The sequence below is a fragment of the Myotis daubentonii genome, chromosome 10 (assembly GCF_963259705.1).
Source record: "Myotis daubentonii chromosome 10, mMyoDau2.1, whole genome shotgun sequence".
Taxonomy (NCBI): domain Eukaryota; kingdom Metazoa; phylum Chordata; class Mammalia; order Chiroptera; family Vespertilionidae; genus Myotis; species Myotis daubentonii.
The window spans coordinates 30428309-30450445 of NC_081849.1; the positions used below are offsets into that span (position 1 = coordinate 30428309).

The 22137-nt window shown below is 39.8% G+C and overlaps 1 protein-coding gene across 2 annotated transcripts in view; it reads left to right on the forward strand.

Annotated features, from left to right (window-relative positions):
* Window positions 1-327: 327 nt before the first annotated feature.
* LOC132242804 (aldo-keto reductase family 1 member D1) overlaps window positions 328-22137 on the forward strand; it is a 34727-nt gene continuing 12917 nt past the window's right edge. For both annotated transcript variants that reach the window (XM_059711896.1, XM_059711897.1), the window contains exons 1-4: window positions 328-483; window positions 13283-13450; window positions 13772-13888; window positions 18836-18913. In XM_059711896.1, the coding sequence (XP_059567879.1) occupies window positions 391-483; window positions 13283-13450; window positions 13772-13888; window positions 18836-18913 (456 nt within the window). In that variant the 5' untranslated portion in view covers window positions 328-390. The remainder of the gene's footprint in view (window positions 484-13282; window positions 13451-13771; window positions 13889-18835; window positions 18914-22137) is intronic.

Consider the following 22137-nt stretch of genomic DNA (forward strand, 5'->3'; position numbering starts at 1 on the left):
TTTTCAGAAATATGAACCAATAAATTTCCTTTATATTCTAAGAGAATTTGAGATAGACCTGTTAGTTGGCAACAAAAGCATCCTAACTGATAGAACCCCACTCGATTCCTTTCCTTTTTTGTTGTTGTTGTTCAATCTTTTCTTTGCAGTGGAGTAAGCATAAACTCTCAATTGAGTTATTCTTATGTGTCTGGTAAAGTTCAAAGGACAATCTCAGTATTTCCATAACAACCTAGAAGAAAACAGGTTGAGAAATAGATCTGTCAATCTCTCTTCCCTCCCACTACTCCTCCCTCTGGCCCTCCTTTCTTTGATTAAATAGGCCCCAGGACACCTGTCCAAAAGTGTTCCGAATCACTCCTAGAATATTGCCGTCCTAGGCTCTCCAAGATGGACCTCACAGCAGCAAGTCACCGCATACCTCTAAGCGATGGAAACAGCATTCCTATCATTGGGCTTGGTACATACTCAGAGCCTAAACTGGTAAGTTTCTCTCTCTTTTTGTGTTGTTTTGTTTTCAAATAAGAAACTTTTCTAAAGTATAATCTGCAATTCATTTTGAATAGATCTCATTGATTCACTTTTTGTAATAATGAAAGCAACCTCCAAGGGCTATTGTTTGGCTGAATGAGTATTGAGTCAAACATTAAACTAAATCATTTTGTGATTTAAAATGGTCTTGGATTAGAGAATGGGACCTTTCTGCTTTCTTTACTAAAATTCATCTGATGTTTATTATTTTATTGATCTCCGGCACGTGAAATTACTGAGCTTATGGCCTGTGATTTTTTTTAAGTTCGTATTTGAGCACATTTAGTTCAGTCTAAAGTACATCCGGTGACAACCTACCAGTATGAAGCACTAAGCTCCAGAATCTTCAAATATGAAGAGAATAGTCTTGCTGCCTGGGGATTAAAAATCTAACAGGAGAGACACACTTTTTATTTTTTAAATGTTTTTATTGATTTTAGAGAGAGAGGAAGGGAGAAGGAGAGATAGAAACATCAATGACAAGAGAGAAACATCAATCAGTTGCCTCTTGTATGTCCCTACTGGCATGTGCCCTGACTGGTAATTGAACCTGTGACCTCTGGCACATGGGATGACACCCAACTACATTGGCCAAGGTAAGAAGTACACTTTTTAATAATTAACTATTGGACAATGAAGATGAGAGTAAATGGTATCCTAAAAATACAAAAAGGATCTCTCTGAAAACACAAGAAAGGGAATGGTTAAATTTTGTTTGTTTTAATTTTCTTTTTCAATTACAGTTTACATCCAATATTATTTTGTATTACTTTCAGGTATACAGCATAGTGGTTCGATAATCATACACTTTACAAAGTGATTCCCTGATATTTCAAGTACCCATCTGGCACCATATATAGTTATTACAATACTAGAGGCCTGGTGCATGAAATTCATGCACTGGGGGCGGGGGGGGGGATCCCTAGGCCAGCCTGCGCCCTCTTGCAGTCCAGGAGCCCTCGGGGGATGTCCAACTGACAGCTTAGGCAGTCAGACATCCTTAGTGCTGCCATGGAGGTGGGAGAGGCTACTGCCACTGCCACTGCCACTGCATTTGCGCTGCATTCACCAACCATGAACCCAGCTTCTGCCTGAGCGGCACTCCCCCTGTGGGAGCACACTGACCACCAGGGGGCAGCTCCTGCGTTGAGTGTCTGCCCCCTGGTGGTCAGTGCATGTCATAGCACCGGTCGTTCCGCTGCTCGGTTGATTTGCATATTAGTTTTTTATTATATTGGATTATTGACTATATTCCCTATGCTGTACTCTATAACCCTGTGACTATTTTATAACTGCTGATTAGCACTTCTTAATCCCTTCACTTTTCTCACCCAGCAGCCCCACCCCCCATGTCCCAACCACCACTGCTTGCCCCTCCTGCATGTTCACATAGTCCCTTATGCTCAACTCCATTGTAGCACTAATCATACTATATTTTATTCATTGTTTCTCTGCAATATTTCCCACAAAACTGAAATCCATTAGGAAAGAGGCTATGTCTTGTTTAGGTCTGTATTCCCAGCATAGTGTCTAGTAGGTAATGGGTGTTCAACTGATGCTTGTCAAATTAGGGAATGTTTGTGAAAGGGGATGCGTATGTCTGTGAGCAGAGAACATGAAGATGCAAAAGGATGCAATAGTAATAGCTAAAACTTTATGAACACTTAAGCATGTGCCAGGAAGTGCTTCACATTAGATGCATTTTCTAATTTAATTCTCACAACATTATGAATGAAATACCAGATTACCCAATTTTATAGATGAGAAAACTGAAAGATTAAATAAATTGCCCCAAATTTATAATGCAAAGGAACAGAATAGGGATTTGAACCAATTAAGTTTGGGGTCAGATTCTATGCTCTGTCTAATTCCTATACAATATTGCCTGTTATGAATATTTCTTTTATCATTGAAGCTGCATATTTCTAACTATGACTTTCTGTGTATATTTCTAAATATGAAAATATCTAGAAATATATGCCCTGAAATATCTATCCTAGGATATATAAATGGTATGAGTTAGAGACATTCAAAAGCAGTCATGTGCCATTTCCCAAAAAGAGCTGTTAAGTTACTTCACAAGATATGACATATATCAATTAAAGAATATGACATTAAGAGGGATATTACTAGAAATGAAGATTGTGTGTGCACAAACCACATTTGTGATCAGAAATATTATCAGTTTTAAAATAATATAGAGAGTTAATGGTATGTCTCACAAAAACTCTAATGTGAAGAAAAATACACAAGATGTATCCAAAAGATTTGGGGAAGGGGAAATGGTAGAGCTGGGATTAATGGGCAAGATGGGAGTGGGGAGAATGGAGTATCTCAGACAGAGCAGGCTCATGGCTTTCTGTTCCAAGCCAAACAAATGAAAACTCCGTTATCATCTACCCAGGGCTGATGAGGTAGAGGCTTAGAACCACTTGTCCCCAAGTCAGTCATCCTGACATGAAAGTACTAAATTAGATTTCACTTCTAAATCAGTCTTATTCCTGGAGGTGATGAAAAAATTTAGTCTTCTCCATTAAACATGCCTGAGAGCCATTTCTAAACCTTTCATTCCACAAGAGATACAAAATGAAGGCTGGGTTAAGGTAATTCTTTAACTGGAACTCATTCATATTTTGTGTACAAAGTCAAGCCAGTCAATATGTGTCCTGGGATCCTGTTCAGTTGTGATACAGAAGTTAGAGGGCAGCGGGGAACCCAGCAAAGATGTGGGCTTGTCTTCAGGGATAGATGGGGTCGGAGCAGAGATGGGAGGCTAAAATAAGGAAGATCTACACTGTCTCCTCCCGCTTTTGCCTGGTTTAGATTTCACTGGAACAGATAGAGGTAGGAACTGTGGGAAGACAGTTTTATGGAGCTGTGTGAGGCTTAACCAGCCCAGCTTCTCCTGACTTACAAATATTTTTTCTCTCTCTCAGATGACCAACTTTCTTATAAGGGTGTTTCATGCCTGTGGATTAGAGAATTTAGGATGAACCAGTGTGTAGTGGCACTAGGCACTCTGTGCATTACCTCATCTGATGATCACTAATGAAAAAAACTAAAGTGTACAAATTATCTATGTAACTTTTCTCTGTGAAAGCTTCCCAAAATGCTTTCATGCAGGGATGAATGCTTTTATGCAGGGGTAAAATCATTTATAATAGCCTCCAACAAATCTCTTATTTCTGTCTCTCTCCCCATAGCTCCATTTGGGTAAGTCTGATAGGCAAGAGTCTTGAGTCTTGTTCCTTTTTTTTTTTTTTTTTTTTGGCTTTGATAGAAATTAATTCACTTTTTAAAAAATATATATTTTTATTGATTTCTGAGAGGAACAGAGAAGGAAAGAGAGATAGAAACATCAATGATGAGAGAGAATCATTGCTGCCTCCTGCATGCCCCGCACTGGGGATTGAGCCTGCAAGCCAGGCATATACCCTGCCTGGGAATCCAACTGTGACCTTCTGGTTCATAGGTTGATGTTCAACCACTGAGCAATTATGGTGGGGCAGAAATTAATTCACTTTTTATCAATATCAGCTCATGGAGTTAATAGCTAATATTAATAAAAAAAACTCCAAGTAAAGCTCAAAAATATTACCAGGTGTGCAAATAATATAATCCAGGACCAATGATAAATATTTTGGACAATGGACAATAATTCAATTCAATAAATATTTATTGTGTGCCTACCACATGTGAGACATTTTTGTACATAACAAAAAGGAATTAGGAATTTAAAATCTGTACATGGATGACTAAGGCAGCAAAAATATATAAACATATAATCAAAATATAAGACAAAGCTAAAGCATTTTAAGAGAGATAACACATGTTCAAAGATAAAAGTAACAATGAAAAAATCTAGTTATGGGGTGGCTCAAGAAATGTGAAGCTAAGGAGAAGGAGTGGCCTTAGGAAGGTGGATTGGGTCATAATTGATCCAGTAGTTCTTTCTGAATGGCCCTGGCTGAGATTTCTGTAACTGCAAATAGTGTTCACATTCTGGAGAGTGAGCCAAAAGCTTTGTATATGAGGCAAAGGCACATGAAGTCCAAGCCCTTAATGAGTACCAACCTGAAACATCAAGTCCATCCTGCCTCTGGGCTAGAGGAGGGGGCACCCAGCTCAGAACTCCTCAGAATTATGCCATCCTATATATATTCATTGGGTTCTCCTCAATGTTCATTTAATTCTCCTCTCCCTCTCAATCCAGGGAACCCTGTTTCACCAGGGAAAGGCAGAGCCTTGTTCTTATGTCAATTACTATTTTATTATACTGGGAAAGGTGTTAAAGGAAAATAATTATTCAATGACACTTGTTAAAGCATGGTAAGAAAGAGTAGATTCAGGAGAGGGACTGTTTTGATGGATATAGAGACTACTGTGATGGAATTTTGCAGTAGGAGACAGTGGGCTCAACTCTGAACACAGCATGGGCAAGTGGAAATCTATAGCCAAGGAGGAGGATGGGGATTAGTGAATAGAAAATGACTAAGAGGAAACACCAGGGGTAAGAAGGTGATTCTAGCTAAACCGACCCAACAGGATTCTTGCTGAAGACAAAGCTGGGTGGCCAGAATCATTGGTGAATGGGGGAGGATGAGGTGTGTTGCTAAAGTGACTTAGCAGGATTTTGGTCAAATTGGCCAATACAGAGATGAGCATGGAAGTCCATGTTGGAAAAGAGTTCAGGGAGCCTGCTTAGCGTTGGACCGGTCAAAGAATCTCTGTCAGGCGCTCTCCCTCCAGGCACGTGGGCTTTTCCCTTTACCTTCCCTCTCCCTCCCCAGGCACCTTATCATTCAGTTCAATAAATATTTATTTACAGAGGATACTGTAAAGTAATTTTTAACTAATGGCAACTTACTTATATTTTTGTAAAATGCTATATGGTCTAATATTTTAAGGGTCAAGGAACAAAGAAAAAAATCAGTTGGTGTTGTATTTTTACTTACAGGGTAGGGTGTATCCTTAGTGCTTTCCAGTACCTGGACCCCTTCACACTCACATTCCTGCCAATGGCAGCCTTGGCTTTTAGAAATCAAACACCAAGCACTGACTTCTGCATGTGATGTCATTCCTCTCCGGAAGCAATGAGTGCTGCCCAACAAGCTACAAAATGTGGTGGTGGTGGTGGGGGGGAGGGGGGGGCGGGGAGATGGAGGGAGCACAGAGTCATGAAACAATATCAGGAAGAAAAATATAAGTTAAAATAAATTAAAATGAGAGATATGGAATACATGGAGATCAAGTGAAAGGGTTTCTATAATAAATCAGGCAAAAAAATAATGACTTCAACTCGGTTGCTGGCTAGGAGGATAATAATTTGGCTGAAACCTAGGGAAGAAGTAACTTGGCTGAAGGCTACAGATCATTAGAATAAACTCTACAAAGCTTGGCAACCAACTGGATTCAGGCAAAAGAGAGAGTGAATAGTACTATGTTTAAGATTAAAAAATGATGTTTCAGGCCAAGGATACTACGTTCTTTGGATCTAAAGTTTTTAAATCCCCCCTCCTTTTTATCAACCACCTTTTCATTAACATTTAAATTTTTGAATTAAAAATGCATTTAGAGAGGGACAAATACTTTTAAAACTATCATCTGTGTAATCACCACCCAGATTCAAAATTAGAATTTCCCAAGCCCCAGAAGCTCTCTTGTGCCCTTCCTAATCCAAAACAGTCTCTTTCTCAAGAGGTAATTGCTCTCATAACTTTTATGGCAATTATTCTCTTACTCTTTTCTAAGGGTGGTGCGATTTTAATATGTATTTCTAACAATACATTTTAATTTTGATAATTTGGGGACTTTCTATGAATGGAAACATACTGAATGCATTATTGTTTGCCTTGCCTCTTTTTCTAAATATGTTATAAGATTCACCCATGTTATTAATCATGTCTTTGGCCATATTTATTGCTGTATGATTTTTAATTATAACTTACCGGGATCAATTTTACTGTTGGTGGGCATTTGTATTGCTTCCAGTTTGGGACGTTACAGGCAATATTGCTGCAAAGGATCTCACACAGATCTTACTGGACCTGCATGCGAGTTCTTCTAAGGCAGTGGTTCTCAACCTTGGCTGCCCATTAGAATCACCTGGGAATCTTTTTAAAATCCTGATTTCTGGGCCGCATCCTCCAGAAATTCTGTTTCTTTGTTACTAATGTTGTGGCCCCACCCCATAACAAAGAAACAGAATTTCCAGAGGATGAGACCCAGAAATCAGGATTTTAAAAAGATTCCCAGGTGATTCTAATGTGCAGCCAAGGTTGAGAACCACTGTTCTAAGGTATATTGTTAGGAGTGGAAATGCTAGGCCAATGAGTATCAGTATCTTCATTTCTAGCAGATAATGTCAATAGAGATCATTTCCAAAGCAGTCATATAATTTCCATTCCCAATTTTAATGTGCTCACCTTTAGCACTCTTTTAATTTATCATTAGTACTTTCTGTGGCTTGTTTAAGAAATCCTTCTCTACCCAAGTGTTAAATTGGGAAATCTGGGAACAGCCTCTGAGAAGGAGATTTGCACGCAGGAGGCTTGTTGGAGAGTACTCTCAGAGACCAGACCTGTAAGGGTGTGTGCAATGGGGACAGTTGAACTGCAATGCAGTTGCTCATCAATGCCACAGGAGTTCTGGAATGGGAATGGTGCCACAGAGTTGTGCTGAGTTCAGGTAAGGGCACCAGGCCTTTATACCCTGGGTCATCCATAGAGGGAACCAGATGTGAGTAATGAGCAGCCAACCCTTCTGAGGACTGAGGAAATGCGGTTCATTATGACATGTTCTACCCCTGCTGTCAATTGCTTTTATATGCTAAGTTCACCCCTGGGAACAGCTTTTCCAGAATTCTGTTTGGTCTGTTTCCTGGGAAAAATTTAAAAGAGGTAGGTTAGCGGGATGAATATAGCTCTTGCCACTAAAGCTGTCTTCAATTGTAATTTCTACTCATTCTCTTCCTCCCAGAATTCCCATTCTAAGTTCCCTGTATCCTTAGCCAATATCTCTGCTAATCTGGGAGACTTACCTAGTGTTATGTCCCAAATCCTCATCCCTGCGTTGTCTGAATCCCTAGTCAACTACCCGCTCAAGTTATGGCTGCTGCCTTGTCCATTAACAATCACAACTGGTAATGAGTATATCATTGGTTCACCTATCCCCTTGTGATGATAAGGTATCTTACCCCTCCAATATGGCAACTCTTTCCCTTACAATAAGGAGGCTGGTTTCACCTGGGAATTAGGACCTTTAGATCCTCAGAGCCTAAAATTTAGGAATGGGAAGCACACATTTTCCAAGAGGGTAAAAGGGAGTGATGCTAAGATGAATCACCCCTACAGGGTTTTCAGACTCACATATTGTACTTATTGGGGGCACAACACCATACAAAAGATGTTGCCCTAGAATATATGTTATATCCTGGAGGATGAAAGTTGATTCTTATTGATGATAGCCATTCTGACAGATGTGAGGTGATATCTCATTGTGGTTTTAATTTGCATTTCTTTGATGATTAGTGGCGTGGAGCATCTGTCTTTTCATATAGCTCTTGGCTATCTGTACATCCTCTTTGTAGAAGTGTCTATTCAGGTCTTCTGCCAATTTTTTAATTGGATTGCTTTTTGGTGTTGAGTTTTCTGTTTTTTATAAAATTTAGATATATAACCCCTTATCAGATGTATCAGATGATCAGATGTAGCACTGGTGAATATGTTCTCCCATCCAGAGTGTTATCTTTTCATTCTGTTGAAGGTTTCCTTTGCTGGGCAAAAACTTTTAGTTTGATGTAATCTTATTTATTTTTCCTTTTGTTTCCCTTGCCCAAGGAGATATATCAGAAAAAAATATTGCTATGAGAAATGTCTTAGATTTTCCTCCCTATGTTTTCTTCTAGGATTTTTATGGTTTTGAGTTTATGGTTTAATCTATTTGGAGTTTATTCTTATGTGTAGTGTAAGTTAGTGGTCTAGTTTCATTTTTTTTTGGATGTATTTGTCCAGTTTCCCCAACACCATTTATTGTATAGACTATTGTATGTTCTTGCCTCCTTTGTGAAATAATAATTGACTCATAAAGGCATGAGTTTATTTCTGTGCTGTCTTTCGTAATATCTCATTTTACAGTTTGGGGTTCTTTTTGGCTTCAATTTCTGTTCAAGCCCTATTTATTATATAGTCAATCAAAGAGGCTCTATCTAGAAGGTGTGTTTCTTTCTCCAACTACTTGATATTTGTTACTATGAATCCTTTGTCTAATACCATCTGTGCAGCCACTTTGTTCATTTTTCATATCACTTATTTTCTCAATAATGCTAACTTTCTGCTAAAATAGGGATGTAGGGGGGAAATACAATTAATGCTCCTAAGACCTTGTATTTCAGCCCCAGACTAAAAAGCCACTAGAAATACATGAGATTTCTTGCCTCACTCATTTTACAACAAATCAATAGCTGTGAGTCAGATTTCACAGGTCTGATATGATTTGCTGAGCATTTGGTGAGAACACTGAAATTCTAGAAGCAAGCACAAGTACTTCTCAACATTTGTGAAAGAGATCAGAATGATCATCTTAATTTGAAATCAGTAAAAATCAACAAATAGGATTAAACCTCTCCCACACACAAAACCTAAAATATGATTTGAAAATTTTATTTGATGAGGATATGTGTTTATCTTCAAAGAATTCTCCATCAAGAATTATGTTTCTCACTAAGAAAAAATGGAACTAAATATAGAGACTTTTTTCAATTACAGTTGACATTAAATATTATACTAGTTTCAAGAGTATCGTATAGTGATTAGACATTTATGTAATTTTTGAAGTGATGACCCCAATAAGTCTAGTACCCACTTGGCACTTTACATAGTTAGTACAATATTATTGACTATAGTCCCTTTGTTGTATTTTACATCCCTGTGACTATTTTGTAACTGCCTTCTGTACTTCTTAATCCCTTCACTTTTTTCACCTAGTCCCCACAACAACCCCTCCCATCTGGCAACCATCAATTTGTTCTCTGTATCGCTAAGTCTATTTCCATTTTATTTGTTCATTAATTTTGTTCTTTAGATTCCACATATAAGTGAAATCATATGGTATTTGGCTTTCTCTGGCTGACTTATTTCACTTAGGATAATACCCTTTAGATTCATTCATGCTGTCACAGATGCTATACTTTAATTCTTTTTTTATAGATGAGTAATATTTCATTGTATATATGTACCTCATCTTCTTTTCCAGTCATCTACTGATGGACATTTAGGTTGATTCCATATCTTGGCTATGGAATCATAGTGCTGCAATGAACATTTATCTTTTTGAATTAATATTTTGGGTTTCTTCAGACACATAACCAGAAATGGAATTACTGGGTCATATGGTAGTTCTATCTTATTATCTTGAGGAACTTCCACAGTTTTCCATAGCGGATGCACCAATTTGCAATCCCACCAATAATGCATGAGGGTTCCCTTTACTCCACATCTCTGCCAACACTTGTTATTTGTTGATTTCTTGATGATAGCCAATCTGACAGGTGTAAGGTGATATCTAATTGTGATTTTAATTTGCAGTTCCCTAATGATTAGTAACACTGAGCATCCTTTCATATATCTATTGGCCATCTGTTTATTGAGACACACCCTTTTATATTTAAAATGTCATCACAGAGCATCATGGTGGAACAAATAGACCCATGTATATCTTCCCTTAAATCTACAACTAATCAGACATCTTTAATGCAATAAAAGTTACTCTGTTCAACACACTAGCAAGCTTGAGAGAAAGACACATTGGTACATCTGAAGGAGGGTGTATTGGAACACTTAGGGGAGGCAAGATGAGGGAGAAAACAGGGATGGTGTCTGCAGATGTGGTTCCACAGCCACCATGGCTAGCCTGTGGCCCCAGCTAATGGGGTAGTGGTGGAGGAGTCGGGGTGGAGCGCTCACACTATGGCCCAGTGGAGAGTAAGAGGGATAGAAACAGCATTGGCACCTGAGAACCTGCTTCCTCCTCCCTTACTGCAGTGGAGCCTGGTAGCAAAAGCAAAGACATGTCTCTGGTCTCCCAGCTCTATATAGTGCAGTGGCACCAGCCAGGAAGGGAACCAGGTAACCCAGCACTGGGTTCACAAAGCAAACTCTCCCCTCACCCACCACATCCTCACACCACAGTAGTGAGGCCTCCAGACCCAGAGGAACAAAATACAGCAGAGCACTCACCACCCTATCACCCAGGTGGCAACTCCCATGACCACAGTGGTGACCCCCCCACCCCAGGGGCAAGTAGAATTGGTAAGAGAAAACAGAAGCTTGTACTAGAGCACCATCTACTGGTAGACAAAACAAAGACCTCTAATTGTCAACCTGCTGAATTGTTAAAATCAAAACAGTACCTAAATAAGAAAGATATTCACTACTTTAAATGTTCCAGCAGAGGAACAACCCATTGAGTACCATGAACAGTTAAGGTAACATGGTAACACAGAAAGAAAATCACAATTCTCCAGAAACAAAACTCAGTCATGGAAGATAGAATTATTTAAATAATAAAGAATTCAAAATAGCAGTCATGAAGAAACTCAGTGATATACAAGAAAACTCAGAAAGGCAGGTCAATGAGCTCAGGAATAAAATTAACAAACCAAAGGAGTAATTTACCAAAGAAATTTAAACTATAAAATAATAACCAAACAGAAAGTCTGGAGCTGAAGAACTCAGTAAATGAAGTGAAGAAAGCATTAGAAAAAGGACAAACCATGTGGAAGAGAGGATTCATGAGGTTGAAAATAGAAATCTAGAAATGATTCAGGTGGAAGAGGAGAGAAAACTCAGATTTTTTAAAAATGAAGGAACTGACCAAAGGATCAGAACTGAGATCTGAGGAATAAATCCACATATGTATGGGCCGCTAATTTATAAAAAAGGAGCCAATAACAAAAATGTTCAACAACACTGATTAGAGAAATGCTCATCAAAACCACAATGAGATATCATCTTACACCTATTCAATGGCTGTTTTCAAAAAGACAAGAAATAACAAGTGTTGAGGAGGATGTGAAGAAAACGTAACCCTTGTAAACTGTTGGAGGGATTGTAAATTGGTGCAGCCATTATGAAAGCAGTATGGAGTTTCCTCAAAAAATTAATTATAGAAATACCATATGACTCAGCAATTCCTCTTTTGGGTATTTATTCAAAGGATATTATATCTATCTATGTATGATAGATAGATAGATAGTTAGATAGACCCCTATGTTAACTGCATCATTATTTACAATAGCCAAGGCTGGAAACAACCTAAGTGTCTACTAGTGAATAAATAGCTAAAGAAGACATTGTAAATAAACATGAAGGAATATTCCTCAGCCATAAAAAAGATGAAATATTGCCATTTGTCACAACATGAATGAATCTTGAGGGTATTATGCTAAGTGAAATAAGTCAGACAGAAAAGGCCCAAAACCACTCATATGTAGAATATAAAACAAAAAAAGTAATGAACTAACAAAACAAAAACAAACTCATACATACAGACAATAGAATGGTTGGTTACCAGAAGGGAAGGTGGTTGGGGGAGAGGAAGATGAGAAAAGGGGGTCAAATATATCATAACAAAAGGAAAGTAGACTTTTGGTGGTAAACACACAATAGAGTATACAGGTACCAAATTACAAGGTTATTCACCTGAAATTTATATAATGTTATTAACCAATGTCACGTCAATAAAAATAAATAAAATGTCTTCATAACTAAAGAACAGTAATTTATGTGTAATCTGAAAGATGGATAACTTATAACTCAAGTGTCAAGAATTTTTCAGGTGTTTTTTATTTGTTTGTTTTGTTTTCATTACTGTCAATGTACAGGGGAGAGGATATTCTCATTCTTTGCTTCATGCAGATTAATAAAATGAACAAAGTTTTGGCTACCAAATTTGATAAGAATATATATTGAAAAATCTAGGATGCTGCTCAACAACCTTTCCCCCCCATCTTTATTGAGGCATAATTGACGTACAAAAAGACTGCACATATTTAAAGCATACAAGCAGATGCATCTGGTACATGTATGCACCCATGAAGCTACCATCACAATCAAGATGGTGAATGTATTCATTACCGCCACGTTTCCTTGTGTTTCTTTGTGATCCCATGTAATCCCATGTCCACAACCCTCACCCCAGGCAATCACTGATCTGAATCTCACTAGAGATTACTTTTTATTTTCTAGCATTTTATATGAATGAAATCATAAAGTATTCTTTTTTGTCTTGCTTCTTTTCTTCAGTATACTTATTTGATATTCATCCATGTTGCTGTGTCTATCAATAGTTCATTCCTTTTTACTACCTTTTAGTTTTCCATTCTGTGGCTATATCTCAGTTTATTCACCCAAACCTTTGATTTATAACTGAACCGATGTCAATGAACTGTGCCTTCCTATAGCATGGAAACCATGAAATATCTTGTCACTGGTCACATTGATCAAGTTACATTTCTGAAACCACAACACTAAGGGCAGAGCTGGGATGGATGGAGTCTCCCACTGAGGATGGAATGCTGCCTAGAAGGTCAGTTTCTCCAGCCTCTAGATACCATCTTCCAATCACAACAGCATGGAATTGGGAATTTGTCATTTTCACTCTAAAACAATGTACAGCAAAGCGTCTTCATTAATAATGATTGAACTAAGGACTGATTCCTTTACTCCCAAACCTCAACCCTTTGTTATTTCAGACCTCTAAGGGGAGCTGTAAGACATCAGTTAAGATGGCCATCGATGTTGGGTACCGGCACATTGATGGGGCCTACATCTACCGGAATGAGGACGAAGTGGGGGAGGCCATCAGAGAGAAGATAGCAGAAGGAAGGGTGAAGAGAGAGGATATTTTCTACTGCGGAAAGGTGAGAGCTTTCTTTCACCCTCCATCCCCTCAATATTAATGATGGACCTGATGTCACTTTTCTCTGCCTAATTTCGGAATATTTTCATGGTTTGATTCCGTAAAGGGCACATGCCTGGATTGCAAGCTCAATCCCCAGTAGGGGGAATGCAAGACTTGGCCAAATAATGATGCTCTCTCATCGTTGATGTTTCTATCCCTCTCCCCCTCTCACTTTCTCTCATTTCAATAAAAAATATATGGGAAAAAGAATAAAGAGCTACATTATTATTTTTTTTTATAGCGTGAATGTTAGTTCACTATCCCCTTTTTATTCTTTCAGCTGTGGTCTACCCATTTTGAACCAGAGAGGGTCCGCCCATACCTGGAGAAGACACTCAAGGCCCTCCAGCTAGATTATGTTGATCTTTATATCATTGAAATGCCCATGGCTCTTAAGGTGAGTTCAGACACCTAAAGGTTTGGTCTCTGCTCTTTGGCAGCCACAAGCCAGCAGCCATGTGTACGAAACTAGTTAATTACTTAGCACCATAGAATGTTATCATTTTCTTACCATAGGTTAGACAACACTGGCTAGCCTAATAAATGCCCAGAAAGATTATGTGTAGCAGACTTAGGCTTGGATCCCATGTTTCTTGATTCCTAATCTAATGTACTTTTTATTATAGCATGTCTTTACAACTATAGTTTAAGCTGTCCATCAAACCATCAAGTAGTCCCCAAACAGTACTCCAATTTTACCTGTCCAGCATCCAGACACACCCTTCTTCCCATTCACATAGTCATGAAAATGTTCCTGCATGACATAATGCAAAATAATGTATACAACTGAAAACTTACTCACCTTCCACCGCTCCAAAGGGACATAACCCAAAGAATGGTCAGGTTTTGGGGGAGAGGGGGTCAGCAACAAGATCAGGGTGATAGCTATTCCTCTAATTCAAATGCACTTCTTCTTTAAACTTTCTCAATTTATGGACTCTGTGTTAATTTAATCACCAACAACACATCCCATATACACTGCTAAAGAGAAGTAACTGCTTTAAAATGTCTCTGAGAAAGGAGAGACTGAAAATGAAACTGGTCATTGAGGTGCCCAGATTGCCTTTACACAAGCAACCTGGCTGCCCCTGTTCTGTTCTCTGGAAGCTCTTTCCTTGATGACTCTTCTCTGTGGTCACATGCAAGAGGGACTTTGGAAAAGATTCCCCTTTTGCATCCTTGATAGGAGTTTGCAGGCTTCACGGTGGCCTTCACAATGGTTAGTCAAAGGCTTTTAATGGTCAGTTTGGGATTTCATGGACAGACAATATCCCTTAACATTTTCCTAGGCTTTCAGTAAATTCACATTCAGTCAGCTCCATTAAAGAGTAATTAAAACTAGAAATCTTATAGGGTAGCTTTCTTACATCTAATCCTTGGCTGTGGTTTCTGCATCTGAGTAAAGAACCTCCTTGTTCTGCTCATCTGCTCAGTCCTCAGTTTACTGCCCCCATCTGGCTTGAAATAATACAAAACAGGGAGGCACAGATCATGCGTTCTTTGCACCCAGTCTGCATCTCATTGGATGGTGCTCCTTTGTTGGGTATGGCATCATTGGCCTGAGATCTTGTCTTCAGAGAGAAATGGACAAGGATTCTCCCAAAGTCCAATTTTATTTCCCTCTAGGATTCTTACCTTCCTGTCTTGGCTGACACAGACTTTTCTAACTCTAGAAGGCTCAGAGCTGAACTTCTGCCATTTGGGGAGGCATCTAGAAGCAGAAAGTACCTGTTTTAGCAAAATATGATCTTACCACTCATCTTACAAGCCAAGTAGCAATAAACACATTTATATTTCTTCAGTACCTGACTGAAGACTGCAAAAATGGCCAACAAACTAACACCCAATGTTTTCCTACTAAGTGCCCTAAAGCTCCAATCTTAGTATGCCCATTGTCTGAGTCTCAAGACACAACAAGGCAACAATTTAACAAGATGCCATGCTATTGCATAGCAATAATATCCAATTCTCAGCTGGAGAATCCTCACTATCCACAATCCCATACTGACCTAGCCAATTCCACTCTCTTTGTTCATTACTTGCCATACCCAAACCTTTGTTTTAGTCAGAACTCTTGTTATAAATGGCAGAAACCCAACTCAAATTGGCATTAGCAAAAAAGGGAACTGAGAATTCCAAGGCATATCTAATTCCAAAGGGCTGGATCCAGAAGTTCAAACTATGTATCTACACTCTGGCCCTTTCTCTATTCCTGTGTTATGGTGGCTTAATTCTCAAAAATTTCTTTCTATATGATGGCAAAATGCCCATTGACATGCCAAGACCACTTCACAATACAACTCAAGAATTCAGAGAAAGAGAGACTACACATTAAACCTCACAGAGAAACATGGATCAGCCTTGCTTGGGTCACGTAACTTTTGCTGACTAATCTTTGTGTAAGGACATGGCTGACTGACATCTTTGGCCAAGAGTTGGAACTGTAGAATGAGCTCTTCTATAGAAGAAGGCATAAGAATGGTAGAAAGCAAAATAACAGATTGCCACTGCACTCATTAATCAGAGGTCACTTAGCATGCATGGTGATACGAAGCATGAGCTCCAGAACCAGGGTGCCTTGTTTGAATCCCAGCTCTGTCCCATGTGAGCCAGATGACTTGGTCAAGTTATTACCTGATCCCTTTACACATCACCTAAACATGGTCCAATGGACTTTGGAGTCATGCAGAAGAGGGACTTTCAGCTTTATTACCTACTAGTATTAGCATAGTATCTTTGATATTCCTGAACTTTCTTTCAATTTCATTATTGGTAAATTGAGACAATAATAACTCACTTGCCTTGTGTTATGAGGAGTCATTAAAATTATAATATGAAATTACTGACACAATGCCTGACATTTCATAGATAATGAAAAATAATATTATGAAATGATCCGGTGGAAATAGATATTCCAATATATAGAATATCTTCATTTCACAAAAGAGAAAGTTGGGGCCCCAGGCAATGAAACAGCTAACTCAGGTTTAAAATCCATCAGAACTGGGATCAGATTCTAAATCCCCTGATGCCATTCCAATATGTGTTTCCTGACAATATACAGTCCCTTCTGCCTTATTATTTTTTTTTTAATGAGGAATGGCATTTTTAAAAAATAAATGAAGGTACTGATGAATAAGAATGAGAATCAATAGCATAGATTTTTAGAGGGTTGAATGAGTCTCTAATACTGTCTTCAGTATGAGCAGGAGTGGAGGGAGAAAGACCATGGAATGATTCAGATGAGGGGTGAGTAAAGGAGGCACAATGGAAGCTTAAGAGGAACATGCTTAAGAGGAATAGCTAACATGGGTTCAGGGATGATAGGACTTAATTAAAGTCTTGGAAAGTAAAAAGTATTTAACACAGTGTATGATAGAGGCATAAAACCATTGCAAACAGAAGTAAAATTGGAAAATGCAAAAGGCAAGAAATATGGAGGGAGACTGAAGTGGAAATGTGGGCCATAGTGTTGAGAATTCCAAAGAGCTTGGGAAGCAGAAACAGAAAGGGTAATTAACATGAATGATTATGTGGCATTGAGGAATAAGGACCCTTTTTCCTGCTCTAAGTGAGACAGGAAGAAATTGAGTCAAAATTGTGTTTGCTAAAGAAAGTGATATCACCAGGGGAAAGTTTTATTCAGGTGAGATAGTGGAAGAAAAAAAAAGGTTTTTTTAATATAATGAATTTTGCCTTAGCTGGTTTGGCTCAGTGGATAGAACGTCAGCCTGCGGACTGAACATACAGTTCAGTCCTATCAATCATTCAGCCTCCTCCAGCCTATCAATCATTCTCTCTCATCATTAATGTTTCTACCTCTCTCTCCCTCTTCCTTCTCTCATATATATAATAATAATAATAAATTTTGTCCAATTGCTTTATTTTCAATAAAAATTACTATTATCAAGGTCTACAAGGACTTGTATGCTGACAACCATACCCAATAGACACTGTATCCTCATATTATGTGATACCTTTCAACACAGTTATCTACTATCTCCAGTACACATTTTCTTCTTGTGACTTCTATAATACCACCCTCTCTTGATTCTTTGGTAGCTTCTCTGCCAACCTCCAAATGTTGTTATGCCCAGAATAGTACCTCTGTTCTCAATATTCTTGTCTTACTGAGCCACACTGTGTCTATAAGTGACCTAATATAGTTGCAAGGATTGATTATTATTTTATATGTAAGGGCTACCAAATTTTGTCTATAGCCATGACCTCTTTCTGAGCCTCTTTCTGAGATTTCTCTGTTCAACTGCCTTCTCAAATGGCCACTTGAACGTTTGGTCATTTCAAACTCAAAATATTCATAAAAAACTCTTGATTGCTAACCCAAACTCAGGAAATGATTACCACCATCCACCCCAGGAGCCTAGGAATCATCTTTCATTTCTCTCTACAGTGGGGCCTTGACTTACGAGTGTCCCGACTAACGAGTTTTTCGAGATATGAGCCGTCTCTCGGCCCATTTTTTGCTTTGAGTTGCGAGCTAAAATTCGGGTTACGAGCCAGTTTCAGATACCCCACCGCTAGTTGGCGCAACGAACATCACAGTGAACGCCACAACATCAGCCCAGCATCATATGTCTCACTCGTTCACTTTAATGATTTGACATACGAGTAATTTGAGTTATGAGCTCTGTCACGGAATGAATTAAACTCATAAGTCAAGGCCCCACTGTATTCCATTTTCAAGCGCATAAGAAATGGATCCCATATTTAGATACAGCCAAAAAAGAGAAATCTGAAAGATAATGTTCCACACCAGTTAGCCTTAGTTGGGAAAGGATCACCCAAAAACAAGAGAAGGAAAGTTGACACTAATGTGTGAAGTAGGAAAAAAAATTGCTGAACTCCTGGAGGGCCCCAAAATGAAAGGAAAAAAACCAGTGAGCAAGTCCACCAGAACTGAGAAGTAACACGCCGTGCTGTCCTCAACTGTCAAAACACTGAGTCTCAGAGTCCTAATTCTCAGCCTCTACTCTTTTTTGATGAGTAATTCTGTCATTAGGAGAAAGTTCATGGATTAAGAATAAGGATAATCTGTTGATAAATAAAGAGAAAATGAATGCCAGTGTAGGATAATGGGATTAATGTGTCATATATTTTAGAAAAATGAAAGAATTTCTGGACAGTCCCACAAAGGTGAGAAATATATACAAATATAATGTATTATATAATTATATAAACATACTAACAAATAATTAAACTTTCATTGCTTTCCCAGGGCTAGGGTATATTGGCATAAAGACAATTCAAATTCCATCATTTTAATTCCCAGATATAAATAAAAGGAATTATCCTTTTTTGTTTGTTTTTTGTTTTTCTTTTTTAGCCTGGAGATGAATTTTATCCTAAAGATGAGTATGGCAATTGGTTATATCACAATTCAAATCTGTGTGCCACTTGGGAGGTAAGTTCAAGTGGGCCTTTTATTCTTTTATTTTAAAAGACTACATTTTTGAATTGTGATCTGATTATTCCTGTTTCATTTAGTAGGAAGAGATGCAGCCTTTATTCTCCCAGAGAATATACTCTAATGAGTACAGTATCTCTTTCTAATGGGTGTTCCCCTCTAGGTAACAGTTGAAGACCTGAAGGCTGGAGTTGTTTTGAGGGGTGAGGAGGCAGCTACTAGTTTTCTGGTCCCTGGGGCTCTCCACCTGAGAGAACATATACTCACTCGTGTTGTCATTGGAGCTGAGTAGATTTGGTGTTTCTGTCTAAGAGTCTGCCTGACAGGGTAGCCAGTATCCCCAGGAGAAAATAGCTCACAGCTCAAAATAACAAGGTATTTATTTCATAAGGAAACAACATATCTCAATTACAGATCCCAACATAAACAGAACAGAGGACCAAGAACTTTTAAATTAGCCAAATAATATATTAAAGGAGATAAGAAAAGATACTAGCAATGTGAAACAAGAACAAGAAAACATTTTTTAAAAACAAGCATTAAGCAAGTAATAATTGGGGAAAATAAAACACAATGCAATAGATGAGATAAAAGTGAAATGGATATAAATAAGGAAAATGGGATCAAATTGAAAGATCAGAATGAGGAAATCTCCCAATATGAAGTAGGAATAGACAAGAAAAAATTAAATATGAAAGAAAAGCTAAGAGATGTATGGGATACAATTAGAATTTCACTACTCACATAATAGAAAAACAAGAAAGAAAAAAAAAGGAAAAGGAAATATTTGAAGGAGAAAAAAAAAAACCAGAGATATTGAACAGGCATAGACTACCAAAGAGGAAAGAGAAGGAAACCCATACCTAGATACACTATAGAGAAATTTAAGAATATCAAATATAAAGAGAAAATGTCAATGCTTGCAGAGCGTAGCAAATAAATCAATAAATGAGACAAAATAGAATAATAAAAGATAATCAAAGAGAAGGCAGGAAAAGAAAAACAGAAGGAAAATGAATAGGTAGGGAAGTAAAAAACAAATACCAAAATGGGAAATTTAAACTCAGTGGTATCAATAGTCACAGTATATATACATAGTTGAAACAATACAGTTAAAAGGCAAAGGTTGTCAGAATGGACAAAAAGCAAAACCCCCTTATATATTATATACAAGAAACCCATTTTAAATAAAAACATATAAACATGTTTAAAGTCAAAGGTTAAAAAAAAGAAAAGAACAGTGAAAAATATACTAGGCTAACTGAAATAAAAAGAAAGTGGGAGTAGCTATTTTAATATCAACAAAGATTTTGGAGCAGAGTATTACCAGGGATAAAGAAGTTTCTCTAATCTAATAGAAGAGAAACATGCAAATTGAGCCACTTCTGCTATGCCCCAAGACACGCCCACCAGCCAATCATAGCAAATATATGCCAATTAACCCAACCAACATGGCGCCTGGCAGCCACTGAGCTGGAGCAAGCAGGAGGCTTGGTTGCCCCGGCGATGGAGGAAGCCAAGCTTCCCGCCTGCCCTGGCCAGCTGTGGCCTCCGCTCAAGGCAACAAAGTTTCAATTATAGAAGATAAATAAATCCCAGATACCTGCTTACAGCCAGTCTCCACTGAGAGCTTGGGTGGCTGGGGCTGTGGCCAGCCTGCAAACAACCATCAGCCCCTCACCCAGGATGACCACACCCTCATGGGGTGAGGGTCCCCACTGGGGGGGCTTGGTCAGCCTGCAAACAACCATCAGCCACTCACCCAGACTGGCCAGGCACCCCAGCAGGCCCACCCCCACCCTGAAGGGGGTGTGGCCAGCCTGCAAATAGCCATCAGCCCCTCACCCAGGCTGGCCACACGCTCATGGGGTGAAGGTCCCCGCTGGGAGCCTTGGCCAGCCTGCAAACACCCATCAGCCCCTCACCCAGGCTGGCCAGGCACCCCAGCAGGACCCACCCCACCCTGAAGAGGGTGTGGCCAGCCTGAAAACGGCCCTCAGCCCCTCACCCAGGCTGGCCAGGCACCCCAGTGGGGACTCCCACACTGAAGGGACTGTGGCCAACCTGCAAATAGCCATCAGCCCCTCACTCAGGCTGGCCACACCCTCATGAGGTGAGGGTCCCCGCTAGGGGGCTTGGCCAGCCTGAAAACAGACATCAGCCACTCACCCAGGCTGGCCAGGCACCCCAGCAGGACTCCCCCACCCTGAAGGGGGTGTGGCCAGTCTGAAAATGGCCCTCAGCTCCTCACCCAGGCTGGTCAGGCACCCCAGCAGGACCCCCACCCTGATCCAGAACACCCTTCAGGGCAAACCAACTGGCCCCCACCATGCACCAGGCCGCTATCCTATATAATAAAAGGGTAATATGCAAATTGACCCTAATAGCAGAATGACTGGGAATAACTGGTCACTATGACACACACTGACCACCAGGGGGCAGACGCTCAATGCAGGAGCTGCCCCCTGGTGGTCAGTGCGTTCCCACATCTGCTCAGCCACAAGCCAGGCTGGTGGCTGCCAGTACAGCGGTGATGGTAGGAGCCTCTCCTGCCTCCGCAGTAGCGCTAAGTATGTCCGACTGTGCTTAGGCCTACTCCCCACTGGCAAGTGAACCTCCCCCAAGGGCTCCCGGGCTTCCAGAGGGATGTCTGACTGCTAGCTTAGGCCCAATCCCCCCGGGGAGCGGGCCTAAGCCAGCAGGTGGTCATCCCCTGAGGGGTCCCAGACTGCGAGAGGGTACAGGCCGAGCTGAGGGACCCCCCCCCAAGTGCATAAATTTTTGTGCACCGGGCCTCTAGTCCTATCTAATAATAGACAAAGATGCAAATTGACTGTACCTTTGCTATGTCCACCATTGGCTAATCAGAGCGATATGCAAATTAACTGCCAACGAAGATGGTGGCTAATTTGCATATATGGGCTGGGAGCTAAGACTGAAGACACCGTAGAAGGAAGCCAAGCAAGGAGCTGAGGTAACGGAGATGGGTGGGAGAGAAGCAGCAGAGAAGGGCGGGAGAGAAGCAGCAGAGAAGAGCGGGAGAGAAGCGGCAGAGAAGGGCGGGAGAGAAGCAGTAGAGACTGTTGGGGTAGGAACAGCAGAGAAGGGCAGGGTAGGAGGGGCAGAGATGGACGGGGTAGGAGGGGCAGAGACGGGCGGGGTAGGAATGGCAGAGATGGGAGCAAAGCCCTATTCTTGCAGGAATCTTCCTTTAGTTTTAT